The 26002-nt window shown below is 41.3% G+C and overlaps 1 protein-coding gene across 2 annotated transcripts; it reads right to left on the reverse strand.

The window, feature by feature from the left end:
- Nucleotides 1–25287, reverse strand: myh7ba (myosin, heavy chain 7B, cardiac muscle, beta a). Of its 2 annotated transcripts, XM_080425243.1 has the most exons (44): nucleotides 25265–25287; nucleotides 24222–24387; nucleotides 23522–23625; nucleotides 23044–23190; nucleotides 22473–22629; nucleotides 22097–22124; nucleotides 21660–21756; nucleotides 21046–21066; nucleotides 20368–20460; nucleotides 20064–20127; nucleotides 19801–19899; nucleotides 18848–18951; nucleotides 17484–17622; nucleotides 17196–17314; nucleotides 15980–16129; nucleotides 15559–15729; nucleotides 15209–15388; nucleotides 14546–14684; nucleotides 14090–14160; nucleotides 13632–13719; nucleotides 13174–13291; nucleotides 12846–12969; nucleotides 11967–12103; nucleotides 9997–10252; nucleotides 9530–9772; nucleotides 9011–9187; nucleotides 8147–8292; nucleotides 7946–8036; nucleotides 7415–7804; nucleotides 6737–6863; nucleotides 6092–6210; nucleotides 5769–5965; nucleotides 5282–5465; nucleotides 4405–4570; nucleotides 3426–3550; nucleotides 3214–3329; nucleotides 2742–2934; nucleotides 2306–2509; nucleotides 2090–2215; nucleotides 1814–1984; nucleotides 1243–1347; nucleotides 1024–1119; nucleotides 502–636; nucleotides 1–259 (listed from the first exon to the last, which is right to left on the reverse strand). In XM_080425243.1, exons 2-44 carry the CDS (start codon nucleotides 24313–24315, stop codon nucleotides 248–250), a joined length of 5823 nt encoding a protein of 1940 aa, XP_080281369.1. In that variant the 5' UTR covers nucleotides 24316–24387; nucleotides 25265–25287; the 3' UTR covers nucleotides 1–247. The 2 variants fall into 2 exon arrangements, with proteins under 2 accessions (XP_080281369.1, XP_080281370.1); XM_080425244.1 differs by lacking the exons at nucleotides 21660–21756; nucleotides 23044–23190; nucleotides 23522–23625; nucleotides 24222–24387; nucleotides 25265–25287 and having other exon boundaries at nucleotides 22473–22564.
- Nucleotides 25288–26002: the final 715 nt, after the last annotated feature.

Raw genomic sequence — 26002 nt, forward strand, 5'->3', positions numbered from 1 at the left:
CAATAGTCTTTATTAGAGGTGCATCCTCACAAGCATGCACAGCTGTTGCAGCTGGCAGACTGTGATATGTTGACGCCTGATTTATACTTAGTTGCACACTGTTGTTGCGCACCAAAAATAGAAGATCTACAAGCTCACAACGTGTCACACTTCGCAGCGTTGTGAGCTTCTAGATAGGCTATTTTCGGAGAGTGACATGATCCACAACCAAGTATAAATCAGGCATTAGGCGGTCGTCTTCATCGCGTTACTCAGCAAGCTGAAATACACAAGACAGAGATGTTTATTAGCAACCACATACGGTGTAATACACAGAGAGAAAATACTCATGACCACACAAGACATCACATGAGACGGGGTATGTGAGGCTAACTTCAATAATGGATTGCATCATGTCTGTTCCAAGATTAGCATGTTATTTGAATGAATACTTCTAAAGGTCATCCACTGCAGACCTGATGCAATGCACATGAAATGCTCTAATGATGTTAAACTACTGACCTTGCCACCTTGGTCCCGGGTGCGAATACGGAGCTTGTTGACCTGCGACTCGGCCATATCAGCTCTCTCCTCTGCATCGTCAAGCTCATGCTGAACCTTCCTGAACTTGGACAGGTTGGTGCTGGTCACCTCCTCCTGTGAATACGTGGGGACAGAAACAGCAGGAGAGTCATAATTTGTGGTGTTATGAAATGTCCTTAACACCTGGTGCAGCCCATCCTCATGTTATCTGCAGTTATGTTATTGTGCAGAATTTGCTTCAGCAGAGGTACGCTGATACAATATTAAAATAAATAGATTTAGAACCGACCCACTTACAAAAGGTTGCTGACAGGGATGGTATCATTATGGTTGTGATGTGTAGGCAAATAAAGCACCAGTGTTTTTACAATCATACATCAAAGTGGGCTGCTACTACCTACCACACCCAGTGTGGGTGTGCAAGAATAGTAATGCTATGTAAAAACAATGCCATGCAAATAATATACATACAGAATAGAATCATGTCTTAAGTGCACTTACCGCCTCTTCAGCCTGTCTCTTGTAGCTTTTCAGCTTAGCCTGCAGCTTGTCTATGAGTTCTTGGAGGCGAGCCAGGTTTTTTCTGTCCTCCTCGGTCTGCAAAAACAGCATAAGGCATTGTAGGTTTTTCATTCTGTCCACAAACAATCAATCGTTACATGTTTCAAACCCTAGCAGTATGTTCTTCCATCTATGCAGATACAGCAGGTGACATGTTACCTGGTAGGTGAGTTCTTTGATCCTCCTCTCGTACTTGCGCACTCCCTTCTGATACTCCTGGCTCCTCTTCTGCTCAGCTTCAAGCTCACTTTCTAGGTCTTTTACCTGCCATTGAGTTTAGACAGTTACAAGTCTGCTCTCACTATTACAAAGATGAACAGGTAGGATAGCGCCTGAATCAATGCTTGTGTAAAGTTGCTTTCCCTAAATACTGTGTAACCAAAGCAGCCACCTTGGCTGCCTGCCAAGGGAGCCACGTCCCAACATTAATTATGTCATTGTATTCAATTATCTTGCATGAGTATATTGTTAACATTTCTAATTCAAATCATTATGATTGCGTGCTTCGACTTCTGGTGACTTATAAAGTGTTTGACAAATACTATATATTTCGTATACTAAGAGACCAATTGAAAATGCATGTCTACGTATATGGGACAGGACAAAATGCCACCTTGGACTGACAACATTTGTAAAAGTAACCTGGTTGGAAGTCAACTTCTAACCAACCCTGTCTGGCCCCCAGTCTACCACATTGACTACAGATTTTCCAGTGTAAAAAAAAACTCACCCTGCTCTCTAGTTTCTGGATCTGCTTCTTGCCACCCTTGAGTGCAATCTGCTCAGCCTCGTCTAGACGCATCTGCAGATCCTTGATGGTCTGCTCCATGTTCTTCTTCATCCTCTCCAGATGGGCGCTGGTGTCCTGCTCTTTCTTCAGCTCCTCTGCCATCATAGCAGCCTACAAAAGGACAGTGTTGGAATTAAAGAAATCATGAGGCTATTGTATTGACGCATGCAGGGAGTCAGTATTATGTGAGCTCTGTAAACGTGTGTAGGGTCTTACGTCAGTGATGGCCTTCTTGGCCTTTTCTTCTGCATTGCGGCACTCCTGCACTGCATCATCCACCTCGGTGGACAGCATGGACAGATCACTTTCCAGCTTCTTCTTCTGGTTGATCAGGCCAGTGTTCTGCATGAAAAGAGACAATGTTCTCTGATCTTTGCTGTTGAACTTCAGCTTCTAATGTCCTTTCTGGTACTCAATGAGCTGATACCTTACCTGAGCATGCAACAGGTTGACTCTCTCGGTGCACTCGAGCAGTTCGTGCTCAGCCAGTTTCCGACCGCGGTCGGTCTGCTCCAGTAGGGCCCTCAGCTCCTCCACCTCTGCAGCCAGCAGGTTGTTGCGGCGCTCTGTCACTGCCGCCTGCTCCTTAAGTTCCTCATTCTGGTGCAGGGTCTCATCCAGCTCCAACTGAGCATCCTGCAGCCACAGAATTTCACATCATGTACTGTACCTGACTTCAGGAATCAAGTTAATTCACGTCAGGAAAATGACAGACCATATCAGATGGAATGCAAAACACAAGCCTAAAGAATTATATTTTTTATGTCATATAAAACAAAAACAAGAAGAAGACATGTAGACATTTACATCTGCTAGTTGACATGACAAACTGGGGTTAGTTGGCAGGCTGGCTGTAGTAAGGACTCACCTTGATCTGGACCTGCAGATTCCGCAGGAGTTTCTGGGACTCAGTGGCCTGTCTGTTGGCGTGGGCCAACTGCACCTCCATCTCATTCAGATCTCCCTCCATCTTCTTCCTCAGACGGACCGCCTCGTTTCGAGACTTGGACTCTGCATCCAATGTGGTCTGCATGGCCTCCAGTGATCTCTGGTGGTTGCGGCTTAAATAAATAAGAAGTGAAGGAGTGACAGAGTGAGTGCCATGGCTAAAATGTGGCTCACATTTTAGATTGCTCAAAACAGCATGTAACAGCTTGTACTGTATATCCGCTATTTTTGGCAAAGAGATTTGGTGTAGACGGAAAAAAGCGGTCAGAGTACAGTTGTATCTCAAGTCAGTTTCACTAAGACATGAGGCTTTAAGACTTAAGTGGTTAAGACGTTTATGGGACAGTGGACTGGGATTCTAAGGGAGTGTTATATCTGGTTATAAAGCTCACCGAAGGTTGTCGATTTCCTCATCCTTTTCTGACAGTTTACTGTCAATGTCCGCCTTGATCTGGTTAAGTTCCAGCTGGATGCGGAGAGTTTTACTCTCCTCGTGCTCCAGAGTGCCCTGAGATAGACACATAACTTAGTAATAATAATATGGTTAGCCTGAGGCTAAATTATTCCACAGACAAAAACTGAAAGAATGTGAGAGAATGCTTACCTCAGCCTCCTCTAGGGCAGCTTGGATCTCAGTTTTTTCCAGGTCCAATCCTTTCTTTAGCTTCTCCATTTCGTGGATGGTCTTTGATCCCTGGCTGATTTGATCGACCAGGTCGGCTATCTCCTCTAGGGTGGGGGATATCAGTCAGCTTATTAGCTGAGCCACAAAATGATTGCGAAACTATTCTTACGGTTGTCATTTCTTCGGTGTCTATTTATCTCTGTCTGCAATGACTCAATAGTCAATATTTATCATCAAATCATAACACAAGGCTATGAAATGTTATGTTTTAGATCTCTGGCTAAATATCTGACATACGCTGCATTTTGGTGGTCAAATATAAATTATTGATTAAGAAAATGTCATACATAACTTCTGAACTATTCATCATAGAAGGATATATTTAGAGCACTGAGTTCATCTGCCCAGGAGACACATAGCTCACTACACACCTAGTTTTCTTATGTTGAACATTTCATACAGAGCTACACTCCTGTGTTCTGGTACATTTTCACATTTATGACCTGGGGTTCAATGAGGCCCTGTATTTTGGGATACAGGACGAGTGTGCACCTGAGAAGCACCTTAATGTGAAATTGCCTTTTTTCCCCCAAAAATGTGAAAAAGTAATGAATAAAAGTATGCTTTTGAAAATTGTCTGAAATAATGTAAAGTATACATGATTTGAACATGCACGTTACATCATTATCAGACCTAAATTTAACCTTTAACTTATTGTTTATGCCATAATAACTGGCTAGCCACAGGTTTTGCAGCAATTATTAGCAATTGTTGAAATATTAGGCCTTAAATGTCAAATGTTCAAGCATGTCAGTATACTTATTTCAGTTCATTTTCCACAGCATATATTTATTCTTTTTACTTATTATATTATTATTTTGGTTGAAAAATATAGCCAATTTAACATTGATGTGCCCAGACTTCTCAGGTGCTCACTCTCTACTGTATTTTGCAGTACCTTGGAGGTTCTTGTTCTCCCTCTTGGTGGTCTCCAGATGGTCCAGAGACTCCTCGTAGGAGTTCTTCAGTTTGAAGAGCTCCGTGCTCAGACCACGAGACTCTTTCTGAGAACTTTCCAACTCTGTTTGACACTCCTCATATTTTTGTTTCCACTCAGACAGAAGCTGGAAGATATGAAGATATGAAGATATGAACAAAAAGGATGGAGGGAGAGGGAGAGAGGAAGACATGCAGAGATGGGCGAAAATACATCAAAAAGGATTTTGATACAAATTACAAATACTGGGTCAAAAACATTATCACAATACAAATACAAAATACCGGTCTGAATTTTTTTTTGAGATACACATGTATTTTGTATTTTGAAAATACATGAAAATACATTTTATAAAAACTGATGCAATGATTAGTCAATTCACTAATTTTTACGAATTGCCTATGCCAGAATTTCTAAGAATAAATTGATCATACAAATGTGTTTTTCATAGTGTTTGGAGCAGGCAGCCAAAATGTTTACCATTGTTATCGTCGAAAGCTAGAAAACCATGGCATGAGACTGATTTTTTTCCATCCCACCCAAATACAAATTTCAAAATACAAAATATTATTTGAAAACCATATTTCTAATAAATGTATTTAAAATACTGCCCATCTCTGACGACATGCATCAAACTGGTCAGAAATCAGATTCAAACCCATGATGTTGCATGCTCATGGTATGTTACTGAACCTGACAGATTGGCAAATGTAACATTTGATTGAATGAAATCGTAAAATCCTCCATAAAGGTCCTAGTCAGACAATGTGTCACCAACAAATAGTTGGATATTACTCACATCCATCATCTGGACTAATGAGCTCCAGTGTGTCCGTACCTTGTCAAAGTTGCGCTGCTTCTTGTCCAGGGCTGCGGCTGCAGCGTTCGAGCGCTCCAGGTCCACGACCAGGTCCTCGATCTCCGTCTGCAGCCGGTGCTTGGTCTTCTCCAGGGAGGAGCATTTGGCATTGGAAGCTTCCACAGTCTCCTCAGCCTCCTGCAAACGAGTCACGAGCTTCTTCCTAATGGGCAAAGAGTGTAAACAATTACAAACTGCAGCTATACGTGTCATTAGATAAGACACTGTCCCATCTGGCTCCATTATATCGTCTCTGTCGGGTGGAAACCTCATATGTCCACAACTGTTACTTTTCAGGATTCAAAATTCTAAACATCTGATTTGCTACTTTTGTGTGACACTGTAGTATGATCAAGTAGGGCATTCATTTACGGAAAAAAATCCACAAAAAGTTATATATAGAATATGGAGATCGGCAGTTTCTGCGCGACAGCAACGATATGATATATAGCAACATCTTACTCACTTGGCCTCCTCCAGCTCCTCTGTCCTTTGGATAGCGTCTGTCTCGTACTTGGTCCTCCACTGGGCCACCTCAGCGTTGGCTTTGGACAGCGCCCTCTGCAGCTCAGCCTTGGCCTCCTGCTCCTCCTCATACTGCTCTCTCAGCAGGTCACAGTCATGTCTGGACGACTGCAACGCGTGGGCCAGGGCGCTCTTAGCCTAAAGGGACAAACCAGACAAACCGTCAAGGTGGTCGGAGAGTGATTTACAGTTCTGCCTCTTCAATGCTGGTAGTTACTGCATGTCAACGATAAATACTGGTTGTAAAATGCCAAAGCAGTGGACCTTATTCTCCTCGTCCAGCTGTTTCTTCAGCTCCTCCGTAGTCTGGCAGAAGGAGTTCTTGGCACGTTGAAGTTGGGAGGCTAAGGCTTCCCGTTCTTCAAGCTTCCTGCCCAGCTCAGCTACACAGAGACAAGATAGAGAGCGTGTTTGCTGCGTCATCTGTATCGAATCATATAATACTGGGGCGGGCGGAAACCTTGTATTTGTATGTTACGTTTCAGGAAATGGAAAAAAATAACAGTGGTTCCAGTGGATCCAATGTAGTTATCTATTCACCAGCTCTTGTTAATACCTTTAATTGATTTAATATTTATAAAACCCACAGAAATACTTAACCACTTGCACTTAAAACACTTTTCTCAAGCAAAAAGCAGATCTACACCAAATGTCCCTATGACCACTTATTATTTTTTTTATTTTTCTTTTACTGCTATTTTTTCTGTTGTTTTTTGTACTATTTGATTTTATGTACTGTCTGATAAAATTTCTGAAAATAAAGAGTTTTAAAAAAAAAAAGCAGATCTACAAGCTCACAATGGGTCGCATCTTCTTTTTTTGCTACTTATGTGCCACTGTAGTAGGACGTGTGTGCGTGCAAGTGTGCATGCAAGTGTGTGTGTGTGTGTGTACGCAGAGATCCCATACCACTTTCGGCGTTAGCTCGAGCCCTGTGGGCGCTGGTGTCATTGAGCTGCCTTTGGAGCTCCTCCACCTTGGCTTTAGACTCACTCAATTGGTCTTCATACATGCGGCACATCTTCTCTGAGTTGCCCTGGAGACCAGATGTAGCAAATATACATTTGTGAAATTGGTTTGTCGGTTAGCTTATTATTTCATATAGGTATTGATAACATCATATTATTAATACAAATGTAAAGTAATATATAAATTAGATAGCCTATAATTATAATTAAATCAATTATTATTATATTTGTGTTAAAATATATATGTTTTGTCAGTAGCAGCCGTAAGCACATCTTTGTGTGATAGGGGGGTAACATTTGCTGAAAATAGCAGATCAACAAGCTCACAATGTGTCACACTGCGACGTGTTGTGGGCTTGGAGATCTGCTATTTTCGGCAAAGATCAATTTGACTAAGTATTAAGTGGTTAAATGTCTAAAATACACATTAACATGAATCCAACATATCATTAGAAAAGACAATGTGTAAATAAACCAAAACAACGCACTTATGCTAGTGTAGTCACACAAGTCTATGAAATCTATGAAAATGTTTATACAGTATGTAGTAGGCGGGTCCCTGCTTCATCTCTTTCTAAGGGGTCCTTGGCCTGAAAAACGTTGAAGACCCTTGCCGTACCTTGCTCTTGGAGAGCTGCTCCACGGTGGAGGCCAGGTCGTCTACCTCCATCTTGGCCTCGCTCCGCTCCTTCTCCAGCTTCTGCTTGACGCGCTGCAGACTGTCGATCTGCTCGCCGAGCTCCGCCACCGAGTCGGCGTGCTTCTTCCTCAGCGTGGCCGTGGTGGCCTCGTGGTGCAGCATGGCCTCCTCCAGGGCCCGCCGCATCTTCAGGAAGTCGCTCTCCCGCTTCTTGGTCATCTCGATCTGGGCCGAGGTGGCTCCGCCGGACTCCTCCAGGCGCTCGCTGAGGTCCTCCAGCTCGCGAGCCACGTCTCCGCGCTGCTTCTCCACCTTAGCCCTGCAGGCCCTGTCCGCCTCCAGCTCTTCATCCAGCTCCTCGATACGAGCCTGGAGAAGAAACACATGAGAGGTCGTGAAACTGATGGAGGACGGCCGACGTGGAGTTTCATGATCTGGTTTAACATTGTTCAGATGATGTCATGATGTGTAAAGCTTTCAGTGTTATCGACTGCAGTGTCCATCCCTTACCTGAAGTTCTTTTATCTTCTTCTGAAGCTGAATGACCAAAGCCAGTTCATCTTCAATTTTGGATCCCATCTCATTCATTTCAAAATCTTTCCTGGTTGAAAAGTTAAAAAGGTTGAATTTTAAATAACTGGTGTGATTGATACAACTTGAAAGAAAGCCAAAAATAAGTTTCTTAAAAATCTTGATATGCAAATGACTGACTTTTTCAGCTTCTCTTCGAGTTGCAGTTTGTCATTGTCCAGGTCCATAGTCGACTCCATGGAAAGCTTCAGGTCTCCCTCCAGCTTGCGTTTGCAACGTTCCAGGTCCATGCGCGACTTCTTTTCTTGCTCCAGAGAGCCCTCCAACTGAGAAAAAGAATTAACATCAAGTTCATTAATATGAATGCCATATAAAATAAATAGATTAAATCTATCAAATGATGTAAATCCGTGAATTATTTCAGTCAATGTGATAATGGGAGAGTTGCTATGCATCCCATGTCTATAATGCATTTTAGAAATACTCTAAATACTCATATTGCTGAATAACAACAATCATAACACACTATAAAGCATTTTATTATGACTTATAAGGTAAATTATAAATGCATAGCAATCGGCTAATTACATTTATAAGTACTCATAATGCAATCACAACACATTATAAAGTATTTTATAATGACTTATAAAGTCAAGTATCATAATACATAATTACTGACCACTCACTGACTATTTGTTTTGGCCAAACAACTATGATAATTATAATACACTATGATCTTTGCCACAAAAAGAAGTCTGAGTATCCAGCAATGATAGGCTAGTATTATAATACTTGACCTTCACCTTCAAGTCAATATAAAATACTTTATAATCATGTGTTACGATTATTGTTATAAAGCATTATGAGTATTTATGAGTGCATATAACTATAGTTACACAGTGTTATAAGCACATTATAATATTATAGACATGGGATGCATAGCACCTTGCGTTTCTGCCAAGGGTAAACTTGTCACACAAGTATAAATTAGGCCTAGGGGAGGAGGATGAAAGTGTCCCTGAACTGGAACATGTATAAACTCACATCGTCCACTTGTTGCTCCAGCTTGGCCTTAGCTTTGGTCAGAATGTTAACTTTGTCCTCCTCCACCTGCAGGTCATCCAGTGTCTGCTGGTGAGCCTCTTGAAGAGCCTTCTTCTCCTTGGTCAGCTTCAGAATGGTCTCATCCAGTACTGCCATCTCTTCTATGAGGTTCTTCACCTGCATTCGGAGCGGGAGAAAATAATACACAAAGCATTTCATGATAATTGTTTTGACCTGATTGTTAATGAGTAGTCTGAGCTGGCCTCAGAACAAGAGGGGGGGAAATGTAGGACCTCTTCAATCGGGCCTTTGCCACAAGGGCCTGAGGATATCAAACTTCACTCAAGTGTCCTCTTTTAATCACTTCTTAAGAAGTGAATTAGTTGATTAAAGACTGTTTTGCTTTTGTACATTTAAAGAGGAGTTGTCTTGGTTGTTTCCTGTCAATAGAGCATGGGGTGTTGGTATGGGCTGGGTTTGTTCCCCCAGGTGTTAAATTGTGGTCCGTTCTCTGCTCACCTTGTTCTCGGTGGCGTGCTTCTCCTTCTCCACCTTGGCCAAGGTGATCTCCAGATCATCGATATCCTTCTTCAGCTCGGCACACTCATCCTCCAGCTTCCGTTTCTTGGCGAGCACGGTGGCATTCATCTCCTCCTCGTCTTCCAGCCTCTCCGACAGTTCTTTGACCTTGGCCTCCAGCTGGATCTTGGTCTTGATCAGCAGGTCACAGCGGTCCTCTGCGTCCGCCAGGTTGTCCTGCTCCTGAGGAGAGAGGAGACCAAAAGAACAAAAGAGGTGAGTAATAGACTGAGACGAGAGCTAGAGGAAAAGTCAACATGTGTCTGGAGAAAAGGTTGAGTGCATGCAGTTTTAGTACTGACATTTGGAGCCTAACACTCAAATTAAAACACGCATCTGTACTGTAAATGTTGAATGAGTGTCCAATGAATGGGTGTATGAATTGTTCTGTGAATGGTCCTACTTACTGCCTGCAGCTGCAGAGAGAGGTCATTCTTCTCCTGGATCAGGCTGACCTGCCTCTCCTCAAACTCCTTACGCTTGATCTCTGATTTCTCCAGAGCCTCTTTGAGCTTGGCCAGTTCTTCCTTCAGAGCGGCCAGCTCCTTCTCTGTGGCAGCGCTCTTGAGCAGAGGTTTAATCTTAAAGAAAAGTCTCATCCAAGGCCAGTGTTTCACTATATTGAAGGCCCGGATGTTCCACTGGATGACCATCAAAGCCTCTCTGGAAACAAGAAGGAAAAAGCATGAAAGAATTAAAGGGTGATAAAATTCCTCTGCGGTGCATCCGGCTTGGCACACAATTCTAGTGGAAAGTTGGCAGGGGAGGGCGTTCTCTGTTGGTGCACAAGCAACTCCTATAAGTTGTTCAGCAGGGAGCGGAACTGGGAGGGTTAGCATGTCCCTCCGCACAAGTTATGCTCCTCACTGTCAGGTGAAAAGAAGTGGCTGGTGACTCCACATGTACCAGAGGAGACATTGTGCATGCCAATAAAGCTCCCTTGAATTGAATTGAATTGAATTGAATTGAATTGAATTGAATTGAATTGAATTGAATTGAATTGAATTGAATTGAATTGAATTGAATTGAATTGAATTGAATTGAATTGAATTGAATTGAATTGAATTGAATTGAATTGAATTGAAGACCAACCTAGACCAACAGTAAAGGTTGGCAGTGATAGGGACTAGAATGAAACAAAAAACAAACAAACAAACAAACAAAAAAGCTAAGAAAATAATCAAAGGAGGAAATAATTAAAGGGTGATATAATTGGAATATTTCAATAGTACAGTTCACCAGAACTCTAAATATGGAACTGGGGTAGATTGCTCAAGGACTTCCTGTCAGGGTTTAGAGGTGTGTGTGTGTGTGTGTGTGTGTGTGTGTGTGTGTGTGTGTGTGTGTGTGTGTGTGTGTGTGTGTGTGTGTGTGTGTGTGTGTGTGTGTGTGTGTGTGTGCACGCGCACGCGCGTGTGTGTGTGAGCGAGCACAGGCCAATGGACAAGACAAGGTTGTGTGGGACGGAGCTAGTAGAATGGGAGGTGGTTGAATGAGGGAGGGGGTAGCTGAGCTATGAGTCTGATTGAATGTTTGACGTGACTCCACACCGGGTGCCCTCAAAGGTGAACGTCTCTGTGTTTATTTAGAAACCGAAGCCCTCTGTCCAACGGCATCCTTTAATCCTCTGTCACCCGCCACATATCCCATCCACGCAGTCACTTAGAAGTACAGGCGCCGCGGACAAAAGGAGCCATGGGGCATGGGGCGTTCGGGGAGAGAGGGAGGGGGGTGGCATATTTTTAGGGTGTACCCAAGCAGCTGCCACTTGACACATGTCGCCACGGAGCTCTGCGGACAGCGTCAGCATTGTTTAATTTAGAGAGATGATGGTGAGAATGGCAGGGACGGGCGTGTGTGTATGTGACAAGAGAGAGCCAGGGCCCTTATTACCAATAGGGCCACACACATGCCTGGTAACCATATATGGGCAAGCACACGCCTCACACACGCCGATAACACTGCCCTTGCATGCCACAAATACTAGACCAAGGGAGGGAGCACTAAGGTATAATGTATCACACGATGAAAGGGTCGCAGCTGATCATGTTCCCATTGATCCTGTTTGGGAAAGCAACTGGTCACCCGGTTCAGTCATTTCATAGCAATGTCTTCATCTGCCTGTGAGGTTCAAAGTAAACCCTCTTACTTCATTCTCCTGCCCTGTGAGGTCTGAGTACTAAACACATCTACTGGACAGAACTGTGCAACAACTGCAACCATCTCATCTGTGCCGTTTTCATTTGTTCAGTTTCAAAAAATTGCCAATCATCTAGCTCACAATGAGTTGCTGTGCGACACCGCCGTACAACAAAGTATAAATCAATATTAAGTGATTAAGAGATGAAGCTGAATGTTCCTTTGATCTCATACTTACTTCCTCTCCATCATCAGAAAGAGCTCCAGCCTCATGATCTTGCCACGGCTCACAGCCTGTAACATGGTGAGGACTTTGGCCAAGCGATCGTCCCTCAGCTCTTCTAGAACGCCCAGGAGGCCTGCTTTGAAGAACACCTGCATTATAAAGAACAGAACCACTGTAAGAATCAATGGCTGATAATGAACAGCAGTGTTAATTTAATTCTGAAAGTACCAAAACAGACCTGTAAGGATTCTACTGTGTGGGACACTGGTTAACACCAGTGGTGTGTGTAGGGGGGTGGCCAAAATGCCATGGTTGGGGGTGGCCAAAATGCCATGGTTGTAATTTCTTTGGTAGGCTACTAGAGTATTCAACACACATCTATGTGTAACAAAACACTTGGATGAATTAGCGTTGATTTAAATGCAATTCAAGACAAAAATGTAAAATGGCCATTCGTACATGAATTATGCGCCCCATGACGTCAACATCAGAACGCTTTGAAATTTTCACAGCATATTTACAAATGCACCCACATATTAGTTGGTATCGTGCCACTATGTTGTGTTGCCATTGGTAGGTGTATTTATCTTTTAAATTAAACTTTGAAAACAGTAAGACACTGGAATATTTATTAAAGTAGATAGTAGTGGAGACAGAACTGGTAATTAATACTATTCTGTTTTCCAACTTGCAACATCAACATCAAAGTAGGAATTGATTTGTTTTGGGGTTATTTTAAAGGTTATGCTCCAAATACGTTTTCTGGGAAAATATTGACCCAGGACTTAAATTATCTCAACTACTTTTCATATTGCCAAATAGGATCAGACAAGACTTGACGATATTATTACACACACTGCTATATATGAAACCCAATCTCCGCCATCCCACCTTGGTGTGTCCAAATCTATACTGGGTGTGGTCCACATCCAAAGAGGACAGCAGCTTCTCAGAAGCCTTCCTGCTGTCCACAAACGTGTCATCTGGGATGGCTTGAGGGTTCAGGATGCGATAGCTGTCCATGAGTAAGATATAGTAGGTTCTGTTACTGATCCAGACTCAGATTCACATTGGTATCTAGGGAACTGTTTGTTGACATTTGTGTAAAAAGAAAAGTGTACAAATGGACCCAAATGTTCTATATGGGTCCATTTCTACACTCTTAGAATTAAATGAACACTGAGGACTTTACTGTGTGAATTTGTCCCATTCATCTCACCGCTGTTTGAACTCAGCATAGACAAGGCGGTTAGGGAAGCCCTTTCTGCAGATTCTGATGCCCTCCAGCACACCGTTGCAGCGTAGCTGGTGCAGAACAAGAAAGGCATCCATGATCCCTGGAATAATACAATAATAGTTGTGCAGAGGAACTTAGTTGCTGATGAAATGTATGTGCCATGACAGCTACTCAAAATCAATAATTTGAAATGATTCTTATAGATATTAATTATGTCTGACACCAAATGTATTTAACTTTTAATATATAACAAATATACCATATAATAGTTAATTCCGCAGTTAGGAATACGATGATTCTACATATCAATATAAATGTAAACAGAGACAGAATGGTCTGTTGTTCAGAAATACAGTAACTTAATTGAACAATCAGAAGTGGTGTATTCAACAAAGCCATGTAGCCTAATAAGATGTGGTAATGAATACACTGTGTCATACCTGGAGTCTTTGTCTCATTGGGTATGATGCAGCGCACAAAGTGGGGCTGGGTGCTGCGGAGGTTGGTCATCAGCTTGTTCAGATTTTCCTGGAGGTACGGAGAAATGTGGCAGAAAGCAAAATCGAAAAGAATCAGTGACTAAGAAAATCTCAACATCACGCTACGAACAGGGCTGTACAAATGGCTGCAAAGATCATAGTCTGTTTTAGAGCACATTGTGATCACCTTTTCATACGTTGTCCCCGGTGTAGAAGAGAGAGGAGCCAGCACAGACTTAAAGTGATGTTCATGTGATCAATGCCCTAAACATCACTGCAAGTCTTAACTGCCTCCTTCCCAGCACTCCAATGACAATTTATCACTGGATATTCTGGTTCTACTTGAGTATGATTGAGGGGATTAAATCAACTACATAACGCTGGTTTACACATTGACATCAAACAGGTGCCAGACTCACCTTGTGAAGCTGAGATACGGTCTGAAAAGATGCCGCCTTCTTCCTCTTCTCCTTGACCCCGCTCTTGGGGTCTGCTCATGAGTGATAAGACATCAGTTTAATCATACATTGATCCCAGTGATCTAAAAATGGTTCCCAAACTTTTTAGCCCATGACCCAAAAGAGAAATTTGATGTCTCCCGGGGACCCAAACTACAAGCTCCGCAATGCGTTGTGAGCTTGTAGATCGGCTATTTTCACTTCCGCTTAAAAGTTAGATTGAGGAATTTATGGAATTCCTTTTGTTTTAATTTTATTTTTTGAAAATATTTTGAAATAATAATATTTAAAAAAGAAACAAATAGGGGGGGGGGGGTATTTACTTGCGACCCACAAAATCAGTCCGCGACTGACAATCTGTTTGGGAACCAGTGATCTAGTCATTTATTAGTCATCAGGTTGTTTACTGTACTGTACCTGCGTCTGAGGCTGAGCTGACATAGTTCTCATACAGAGAGGCCATCAGTTTGCTGGCAGACTTCTGGAAGCACACCACCACTGTCTCATTCAACGGGTCTTTGTTTTTCTCCAGCCAGCCACCAATGTTGTATGGAACCTGTGAGATACAGACAACATCTTCATTTACTTTATTACATGGCTTGGTTGAATGATCAAAACTTCCTGTTGTTTTCCAAGGTGACCGTGTTGCACTGGACGGACGGCCGCAACTGGCATAAATTAATGGAATACTTTCATTACCGTACGCAAGGAAATCCTTTGTTTTGTTGTTACTTTTGGGTGAATTTATTAATTTATTTACTACTGTAAGTAGCCGTGTAATAAGTGGGATAATTGACAGCGAGCCGGTCATTGTTTAGAAAGAAACCCGTTCAGGGCGATTAAATCTCTCCGCTTCGTGTCGGGATTTAATCACCCTGTCGGGGTTTATTTCTCAACAATGACCGGCCCTTGCGTATACTGTATCTAATTACTTAGTTTCACCTGAAAAAAAGTCCAAATGTGCCTTAAGGTTTTAATGGTTCTTAACTCTGCGAGCGAATACTGTGTGTGGTATTGAGGCTGCTTTTATGAGGTTTTCCTAATGCCTGATAGGTCAATCTTTAGTAAGGATGGACTTACCACTCCGGCGTAGTGGGCAAGCTCAAAGTGGGCCTCGTACTTGCGCTTCTTATCCGGTCGGGGTTTTAGGAAATTAGCTGACTTGCCAATGTGATTATCATACATCTTGGCCTTGAAGCTGTTTTCAGTGGCCTTGGGGAACATGCACTCCTCTTCGAGAATGGACATGATTCCCAGCGGCTAGAGGAAGAGGAAGTGGTTCATTATGCCATTCATTTATACATGACAGTTGATGATCACATAAAGTATTAAAATACAAATAAAGAGCGAAGTAGTATTAACTTTATCCAAGACAGATACAGATGAAGTGATAACAATGAGTAACCTAACGTGAAATACGCTGTTCGTACTTTTTCAATGAGATCAATGCAAGCCTGAAGGTCAAGCCCAAAGTCAATGAAGGTCCAGTCGATCCCCTCTCTCTTGTACTCTTCCTGTTCCAGGATGAACATGTGGTGGTTGAAGAACTGTTGCAGTTTCTCGTTGGTAAAGTTGATGCACAGCTGCTCAAAGCTGTTGAGCTGCAATGAAAGTGGAACAGGTGTTTAGGAGAACATTAGAAGTGAACAGCATGTCTAAACTAGAAAATATGTTACATTGATTTATCCTGCACCACTGCTAGTCTGTCACACAATCTGAGAGGGCACCTGCTGGTATTAGACCAAAGAGAACACACTCGAGTAGAAAAGTGATTCTTCACAGTGAGTCCACCAAATAGACAATATTCTCTACATTGCTCTGTAAAAGAATTGACAAAATGGAAAGACTTACATCAAAGATCTCAAAGCCAGCGATATCCAGTACGCCGATGAAGTACTGGCGAGGCAGGGACGAGTACAATGTCCGGTTGATGCGTCCCACAAGCCATTTGAACATGCGGTCATAGGTGACTTTGGCTAGAGCGCCGACGGCATAGTTAACCTACACAGCACCCACGCAACGCACACACACACACACACACACACACACACACACACACACACACACACACACACACACACACACACACACACACACACACACACACACACACACACACACACACACACACACACACACACAGAAAGAAACATGGTCATCTTTCACACAACTAGCCTCTGTTGCTTGGATACCAGATTGCAGAGCGTGTCGAATGCTGAGTGCATTGATTGATTGAGAATTAAGACACTACTGCTTATTAGCAAATAGAATGGCAATAAAAGTGCAGAAGCTGATTTCTTCTCCCTACGAAATACTTTGTTACAAAGGCTTAGTCTGAGCATAGTCCTATTTTAGGCTTCAAATTGTATGTCAGCAATAATAATTATAATAAGCATTATTTACATTTTACGGTTCGTTCTTTTCAAACAAACAGTTACAATAGGTGCTTTACAAAATAAATACTGTGTTCTTTTGTTCCATTAATATGTTGGACCCAAAGCCACATACAGTACTTCTACTCTGACTCTGGTCTACTCTCTGCTATATGGGCCTAAAATACCACTAAAATACCACTTGTCATGATGCGACGAGTTGTTGGCATGTAGATACCATGTTACCCTGTTACCATGGTAACACGGTAACATGATAACATGGGCCATGACAGGGCAATGACAGCCCTGCCATTCAGTGCTGTGAGAGGGGCCTGACATCCATACAATTCTACTTATAATCGTAGCAGGCTTTTTATCTCTCCCTAACATGATAACATGTTACCATGACGGCCCTGTGACATGGCTATCAGGCCCTGTCACATCAGGCCCCTCTCACAGCACTGTGTGACAGGGATGGTACTGGTCATAGTGTCTCCATGGTACTGGTCATTGTGTCTATATGGTACTGGTCATTGTGTCTATATGGTACTGGTCATTGTGTCTATATGGTACTGGTCATTGTGTCTCCATATCATGGTCAGTATCATGTCCCTGGAAAGTAGGCTAATAATGACATAATAATCACATACTAACAGTCCACTTAGTCAGTCCAGCTGATTTGCAACAACACTCACCTGTTCAACACTCTGTCCCTTCACCACAACCTCATTGCCAACCTTCACCCTGGGGTGCAGGAGACCCTTGATTAGGTCAGCTGAACTGACTCCCATCAAGTAGGAGGCCTTGTCAGCACCTATGTCAAACCAACATAGAATAGGACAAAAACCATCACGGTCAAATCAGAATCAACTCTACTGTCAAGCTTAATTTCAGAAACAAAGACATTTCCAAAAATTCAGAACCAAATTTCATATTGTATACAGTAAGGTTTTCAGTGTTCTTTGGACTCTGGGGGATCTTACTTTCAGTGCCGTCGGCCTCAGCCTGCTCCTCGCGCTGTTTTTGCTTGAATTTCATGTTGCCAAAGTGCATAATGGCTCCAACTATTTTATAGCAGCCGTATTTTTCTTCAGTCGTGAAACCTAGAATATCCATGGCGTGCTGTTGGAACAACCAAGAACAAGTGATGTCACCACTTCAAATGATATCGGTGCAAAGATACTTACCCTTATATATCTATTAGATATACTTGTATTCATATAAACTATTAGGGACCAAGCTTTTTCTGAGCGACAGAGCGCTTTGGATAACATGTCCAGAGCGCTTCACATGAACTGAGTGAGATGCCTCTGATCAATGATTGTGGCTGTGTCTCTCTTGATGAGAGGCGCTCTTCTCCCAAAAGTTTTACTATTTTCTGCTTGAGGTACCCAGAGCGCTTTGCCAAAAAACGCCTGATGTCATGAGCGCTGAAACACTATGCATGGCCCCTGGGAAGAGGAGCGATTCAGCGCGTATATACGCACCATAGAAATGCATGTTTTACTTGTACATTGCTTTGTACATTATCCGTCAATATTTACAGTACATATTGTTACGGCTGCCATTGTTGTGTCTATTGTGTTGGGAAGCACTTTGCTTTGTTTTTTGTTTGTTTCTTTTTCCATGAAAGCTGCTATAAAAATCAAACGTATTATTATATCATGATGATGACTACTAACATCTAATCATTTTGCTAGGATTGGATGGCTTAGGGTTGAGGACAGAGTACAGCAACTTGCTATGGGCCTGGTCTTCAAGATACACCACAACATTGGGATCCCCCTGTATTTGTCAAAACACTTCCAAAATGTTAATGAAGTCCATGATCATAACACCAGAGGCAGCTCCACAAATCATGTTCAACCCAGATTTGGCTCAACTAAGGGAATGAACTCGTTCTCATGCTATTCATCAAAAATGTGGAATGCCCTACCAAAAGGAGTAAAGGAGTGTAAAACCCTACTCACTTTCAAAACTGCCCTAAAGATACACCTTCAGGAGGCTGCAATTCGAAAATGGCCCCTGTCTAAGTCTTAACCTACCCCCCCCTACCCCCCCCCCTCTTTCATTTTCTTCTTTTGTATATATTTTTTTCTCTCTTCATACCAGTAACCTGAAAGCTGATTGTATGACATTCTGTATAGTAGTGTGTATATCTGTCTGTCTCTTATATGTCATCATGATTTGTGTGCATGGGGTTCTCATCTTAAACAAGCCAAGTGCTTAATGAGTCTTCCAGTTTAGTAGACCTTGTATTGTGAATTTGTACTTCCATGTACTGTGATTCTCATGTCTTACTAAATAAAAGTACATCAATCAATCAACAGCAAATAAAAGCTCTTACGTCAGTGGCCATCAACTCCACTCCATCGTCCATGCTCTCCACGGTGGTGACTCCCTGGGAGCAGAAGTGGTAGTCATAGGGGTTGGTAGATACCAGTAGCATATCTGTGAGGAGGGGAGTGTGCATGGTGAGGTCCTATACTAGGTTTAAGTAGGGCTGACACGCTCATGACATTTTACTTGACGATTAATTGGGCATTGAACATTATGAATAGAATATGAATTTCTATTTGCCTCTTAGGCTTTGTAAACAAAAGGTGCACATGACAAATAGCTTAACTATATAAAGAAACGACATATCGAATAATTTTATACTTTCAAAATATTTAAGAAATAGTGGAAATAGCCTATCTACAAGCTCACAACATTGTGAGCTTATAGATCTGCCATTTCCGCAATTTTGGGGAAATGTTTGAAAATGTATGAATATTTTTCAACATGGAAACGATTATGATGATGATACAAAATAATTGGGATTATCTCAAATAATTGGGATAAGGCAATTGTGTAACAATTGTGACAGGCCTATTAGGTCTAACCCATTCAAACCGGGAAAGCATCTGTGTCATTTTAGATTTTAGCGTTGGCTAAACAAAAACAGCAGATATACAAGCTCACAGCACGTCACTTTGTGCCACGCTGCGAGCTTTTTTGAACATGCTATTTTTGAACATTTTAGAAAAATCTTGAAAGAACTAGAATCGGCCTCGGGTCTTTCATGGGTTAAGCACGATTTGCACTTTGTTGCACGACGGTGTCATCTATTTTCAGGATGCGATGCTGACAGACTATGAATTAAGCATTACTTGCAGCTGGGCAGTGAATATTAATTGCATGTCCACCAGGGTAATGGAATACCATTCTTTAAGTACCAAAAAAAATTGCCCCCACGGGTCCATTTTTACACTCTCAGAGTTAAAATAACACCCTGGATTTTACAGTGAAATTACTTACCTAGGAGTTCTGGCTTCTTCTGTGACATGATCTGATAGTAGATGTGGTAGCTCCTCTCACCAGGCTGCTGAAATATCACCCTGGACTTTTCCAGAAGATCTGACAGATGAGAGCAGCAACTTATTATAAGACATGGTAACACACAGCAAATGTGTTCATTTAAGTCCTGAGTATTCATTTAACTATGAGTGTAAAAAAATGAGTTTGTATGAATGAATGAATGAATTAATACATGTTTATGATAACAGACTGTGTTAACTCACATATATCAATATCAGATGAGGCTAGTTTGCCAGTGTGTCCAAAATGGACACGGATGAACTTTCCCTGTGGGAGAGAAATTAGAGGATAACCACATTAACCCTGGTGTCCTTATTTTGAGGATGTCATTATAGCGAACATCTTTTTTTTTTAAACGGTCCATTTGAAAAACCTTTTTCTAAAATAAAATCGAAATAGTGAAAATAGCCGACGCGTTGAGCTTGCTTGGCTATTTTCACTATTCATCACGATGAAGTATAAACAGGACTTAAGAGCACCGCAGTTCCATTCAAAAACTTTACTCACAAAACGGGACGAGTTGTCGTTCCTCAATGTTTTGGCATTGCCAAACGCCTCCATTGCAGGGTTCGCCTCAATAATCTGGTCCTCCAGTGTACCCTGGAAAGATAACAAGGAGGATGAGTCCTACACAGTCAAATAACCCTTGGTGTTAATTTAAATCTGACAGTGTATAAAATGGTCCATTGGAGTCCATTTCAAATTAACTGAATATTAGCATTACAACGATCTTAACCACTTGAAACCCAGCATCCATATTATGGGGAGACTAATAAAAGAGGATAATAAAAGACTCAACCGAAGAGCAGGGAGACTACAGCAATTGTGTAAGTTAAATTATATTAACATACTCTACCAGATTGGTGAAAATATCATTTATTCAAGCAAAAAAAGTTAAATATTGTAACTTTAAGCCCTAAAGTATGATTATGATATGATATGATGTATGATTAATAGCCAAAATATTCTTGCTATTTTTGGAAAGATTTGATAATTTTTTGAAAAATGTGGAAAAGGTTCACTCTTAAAATTCTCACCAATTAATTTTCACCAATAATGCCCAAAATAGGTACTCCAGGTTGAAAGAGCAGCAACAAATCAATACTAAATCAAATAGAATGATAGATAGAACACATGCATCAACATAAATCAAAGGCGATGTATGTGTCATAGAGATGAACGTACCCCTGTTTTAGTGGCCGGGCCCTGAATAAAAGAGGGTGAGAAGAAGGTGAATGTGTTATCATTGGACATAAGGCGAACACTGAATGATAGTTTCACCATCAAAGCGGCACATCATGACCAAGTTGAAATATTGATTGTTAAAGCTGTGACAAAAGTTTACGACCACGTCATTTTATATGATGAACAAAGCCACAAAAACGAAGCAGGAACGGAAATGGGGGGGAAATGTGGGAGAAAAAGGGGAGGAAAAATGGACGCCAAGCAAAATAGGAACACCAAAAAACTGGAAAGGAAACTGTGAAAGTGCTATGCCATCTTGGGGTTAATGGTTTAAAAAAAAAAAGAAGAAAAAAAGAGAGAGAAAATGAGAGGAAAAGGGAAAAATAAAAATGATTCAAAAAAATCAACAAGAAAATAAAGTAGCTGCATACAGATGAGGGTAAAGACTCACACGGTATGAATGTGTAATCAATGTCAACATTCACCATTGACACGCAATGAAGAAAATGTATGAAGAATGTTTAAGGGGAATTCTCTAAAGGATTCCTGGGACCAAAAAAAATGTAAAAAGGGAAAAGGGGAACAAAAAATATGTACTGCCATATTGGCCTTACTCCTTTCATAGCAGATGTTTCCCCAAGAGCTGCCACAATAGCAAAATACTGAATAACACGTTTCGTGTTGACAGTTTTGCCAGCACCGGATTCTCCGCTATAGGAGTGTGACAAAAAAATAAATGAACAAATGTGTGCATAAAACAGGTAAAAACGGATCACAAAAAGTTGTGTAAATTACACCGTATGTTACAAGGGGGAAGTGAAGAGGGGGGGGGGAAACTGTTTGGCTTTGTTTGGCTTTGACTGAATTACATTGAAGTGCAGCAATATATTTCAAACAAAGCACAAAGCATTTTTAAGTGGCAGTGTTTGGAGGGTATACTGTACATTATGTAATTATTCACTCTGCCAAAACATTCAAATGTCCTGTACTGTATTAATATGTCACAGACTTGGAAAAAGGGCGCATTAGTTTTTGAAACATTTTGACTCACGTGATTAGCATGGATTGATTCTCCCGATCTAGTAAAACAAAAGTATATATATACATATTAGTTATATATAATAGTTTATTAGTTATTGCTTATAATTTGAGATGTCATCCTGAAAAGTGTTTGACTGCACTTTTGCATCTTTCACTGCACAGCACAGAAAAATCCTCAAGTGTTGATTTATCCATTTGTAACTCTGAGAGTGTTCATAATATGTCTCACTCACTCTCAGAGTTAAATGAACACTCAGGATTTGACTGTGTGTGTGTGTGTGTGTGTGTGTGTGTGTGTGTGTGTGTGTGTGTGTGTGTGTGTGTGTGTGTGTGTGTGTGTGTGTGTGTGTGTGTGTGTGTGTGTGTGTGTGTGTGTCTCCACTCACTGCGCAGCATGTCATTGTAGGCGTTATCTGCAATGGAGTAGATGTGGGGTGGGGACTCAGAGCGGCGTTTGCCTTTGTAGGCAGCAACCACCATGGGAGCGTAGACAGGCAACCATTTGTATGGATTCACTGTCACACAGAAGAGCCCGGAGTAGGTCTATGAAGAACAGCACCATAATATCAATATGGCTGATACACAATCACATAGCTTTTATAGTTTTTATATTGTGCATTTAATATATGTATATGTATAATAACTTAGCAAACATTTTAATATTTTGTTGTTGCTTGTCTGTGTCTATTAAGTAGATCACAACAATACACCAACCTCAACATGTCAAATTCCTTCATAATGTGCAACTCGCAGAAATAAAGAATTCTGATTTTAAAATTGTCATAATAATGAACTCGTAAAGAGAAATTAGACTAGCCTTCAATTCCAAAAAGGGACAAATTGTCAAACGTCATGTTTGCACAAGCTCATGGCTCAACTCTCCAGTTTAATTAGGCCTACTATGGTGAACATGGGACAGTAAAGAAAAACACAGTCAATCCATGTTAAAATACTCACATAGATCATCCAGTGGGAATAGCGTCTGCGCAGGTTGTAAAGCACAGAGGCCTCGTTGAGGTTGGTCAGCATGGCCATGTCCTCTATCATGTCAAACTTTGGGGGATTCATCTGCTGGATTTCCCCCTCCTTCACTACTAATGTTGTCTAAAGGAAACAGAGAGAGAGACCCATGGTTTACAGGTTGACTAGGCCAGTCGTAGCCTACACTTCAAGTTCAGCTGCTACTGCAAACTATTTTCTTTATTATAGTGACAAAGAGAGGTCTGGATTTGACACATTCGATCATGATGATAACAATTTATAACGTTTGATTTTAGACCAAATAAATGCAAAGGAGAGAAGATAAATGTAATAAAATAGATAAAGATAAAATAGATAAGATGGAAAAATAGATCAAATATAAAATAGATGAGGTAAAATAATATCAAATTTTACGCAAAACCATGAGTAGGCCTATAGTGTGTAGGCTACTTACCCTCTGGTCTTTGGTCTCAACGATGACTTTGTCACCGTCCAGTTCTTTGATCTCGACCTCAATATAAGCTTCCTTCTCATCTGGGATCCACACGCGCTTCTTACCTATAATAACAGCAAAGAACCCGGAGGAGAGACAGTGTTGTTATATGTAAGTAATCACTAACTAACACAATGCTGGTGAAATAGACTGACGTTATAATGTCTGTATTCCGATGTGTTGTCGAGTAGGATGCAATACAGTATAAAGACGACAAAATGTGTGACTTATGTTTAAACCCATTAAGACTGGGAAAGCATCTGTGTCATTTTTAGATGTCTTTGGCTATTCAAAAATAGCAGATATACAAGCTCATAGCCCGGCACCGAGTGCCAGCTATGAGCTTGTAGATCTGCTATTTTTGAAAAATCGTGAGAATTTGTGCAAATCTTTGAACATATATATTTTGTAAGTAACTCAATAAATCTTTGCTTCTGTAACAAAAATATTTTCAGATGGGGTTGGGGGGTCCGCGGCCAAATAATCATTTTGGGTGGTCCTTGATGTGAAAAAAGTTTGCGAACCAAGTATTATAGCAACATCAGAACTTCAGAAAAATGTTAGGATTTAGAAGACATTTTGAAGAATCCCCAGAAGCAAAGATTTTAAACGTGCGCGCAGCAAAACCCAATGCCAGATTGGAGCTTTCCAAGTTAAGTACCATCAAACGGTGCCTGCGCGGCCAGCAGCTCCATGTCCGTTTTACGCAAAAACGGTCCAGCCTCCCCGAACTCCTTCACGTCAAAGCGGGACATGATGATGATGATGAAGACAACTCCTGGTGCCCGACGCACCAACGGTACAGTCAGATATGGCTTCTGGGACTCCTTGGACAAGAAAAACAAATCATTCAGTTAGATCATGAAGACGAGACATAATATGGGTGTTCTTCAATCTCCGGCCTTTCCAGAGGAGGTTAATTTATAGGTCGGCAGGCATACCAAAACGCTCGCCCCAAAACACAGTCACCCCGGGTCAAATCCGGCGGTATTCACCTGGTATTCCCAAACGTAACCTCAGTAAACTATGCCTAAACCTAACCTTATTCCTATAACCTCAGTAAAACGGTGCCAAAAGCTAGCCTTATTCCTAAACTTAATCTCAGTAAAACTATCCCTAAACCTAACCTTATTCCTAAACGTAACCACAGTAAAACTATGCCTAAAACCTAACCTTATTATTCCTAAACGTAACCTCAGTAAAACGGTGCCAAAACCTAACCCTATTCCTAAACTTAACCCCAGTCGAACTATGCCTAACCCTAAACTTATTTCTAACCATATATCCTCAGTAAAACAAATACAAGAACCGCTGGTCCGCGAAAAAAAATGGGGGTGAGCGTGTTTTGGGGCAAGTCTTCCGGTTACCGTCGGTAGCAGTTCTAGACAAAAAGAGACCGCAGCGCGTGACCCGCTCAGAAGAATGACTGTGCGTAAAGAGCGCACAAAATCCACTATTATCACCACGGGCCATGCAGGCATTCAATTCCGTATGTCACGCGTAGCAGAAATGCACTTGTCGGTAGCCTATATATGGGCTATATATATATATATATATATATATATATATATATATATATATATATATATAAATATATACTGAATGACATTTGGAGTCGATGAACCACTTTAAAACACAGCCAACCAAACGCGCAAAACGCGTAGCCTAAAACTGGGAAAACAAAGTCAAAAGTTGCAGACTGACCTCGTGATGCCGACACAACGAAATAACAACTCGGTGAGGTGTGTCCCCCTTTTTATTGTGTCTGTCAAGGTCACGGTCAGGGGAGATTTGTCCCTCATTAGCATATGCCACCTCCTCCGACGCCTATTGGTGGTGGCCGCGTGTCTCAATTGACACAAAAGGAAAGCAACGTTTTTATCATTGCGCTAAACCTAAGCCGGCTATTTTTATAGCCCTGTTATTTTATGCGCTGCGTGAAGAGAGTAAAAGAGACATTCTCTGAAGGGACCAGTGGTGTAAAGTAACTAAGTACATTTACTCAAGTAGCCTATGTACTTAAGTACAATTTTGAGGTATTTTTTACTTCTACTCCACTACATATCAGAGGCAAATATTGTAGGCTACTTTTACTCCACAAAAAATATTTGAAAACTTTAGTTACGTTACTTTGTAGATTTTGTAGATTGTTTTTACTTTAACCACTGTCTTCAGCCCTATTTAAACTTCGGCTATTTGAAAATAGCCCACCTACAAGCTACATCACCATATTGATACTTTTACTTAAGTAAAAAAAATGTAGTAGCCTACTACCTTTTCCACCACAGGTCATGTCATGACAAAAACACAGAAAACTGTCAATGATCAAAGTCCCTGGAGTCCCTATTATAGCTGGTATAAAAACGCAGATCAGAGAAATGCCAAAGTATCTTTTAGATCGACAAAGAATTGCCCACATAGATCTCTATATAAGTTTCAACA

The sequence above is a fragment of the Gymnoscopelus braueri genome (assembly GCF_963280865.1).
Source record: "Gymnoscopelus braueri genome assembly, chromosome: 3".
NCBI classification, from domain to species: Eukaryota; Metazoa; Chordata; class Actinopteri; order Myctophiformes; family Myctophidae; genus Gymnoscopelus; species Gymnoscopelus braueri.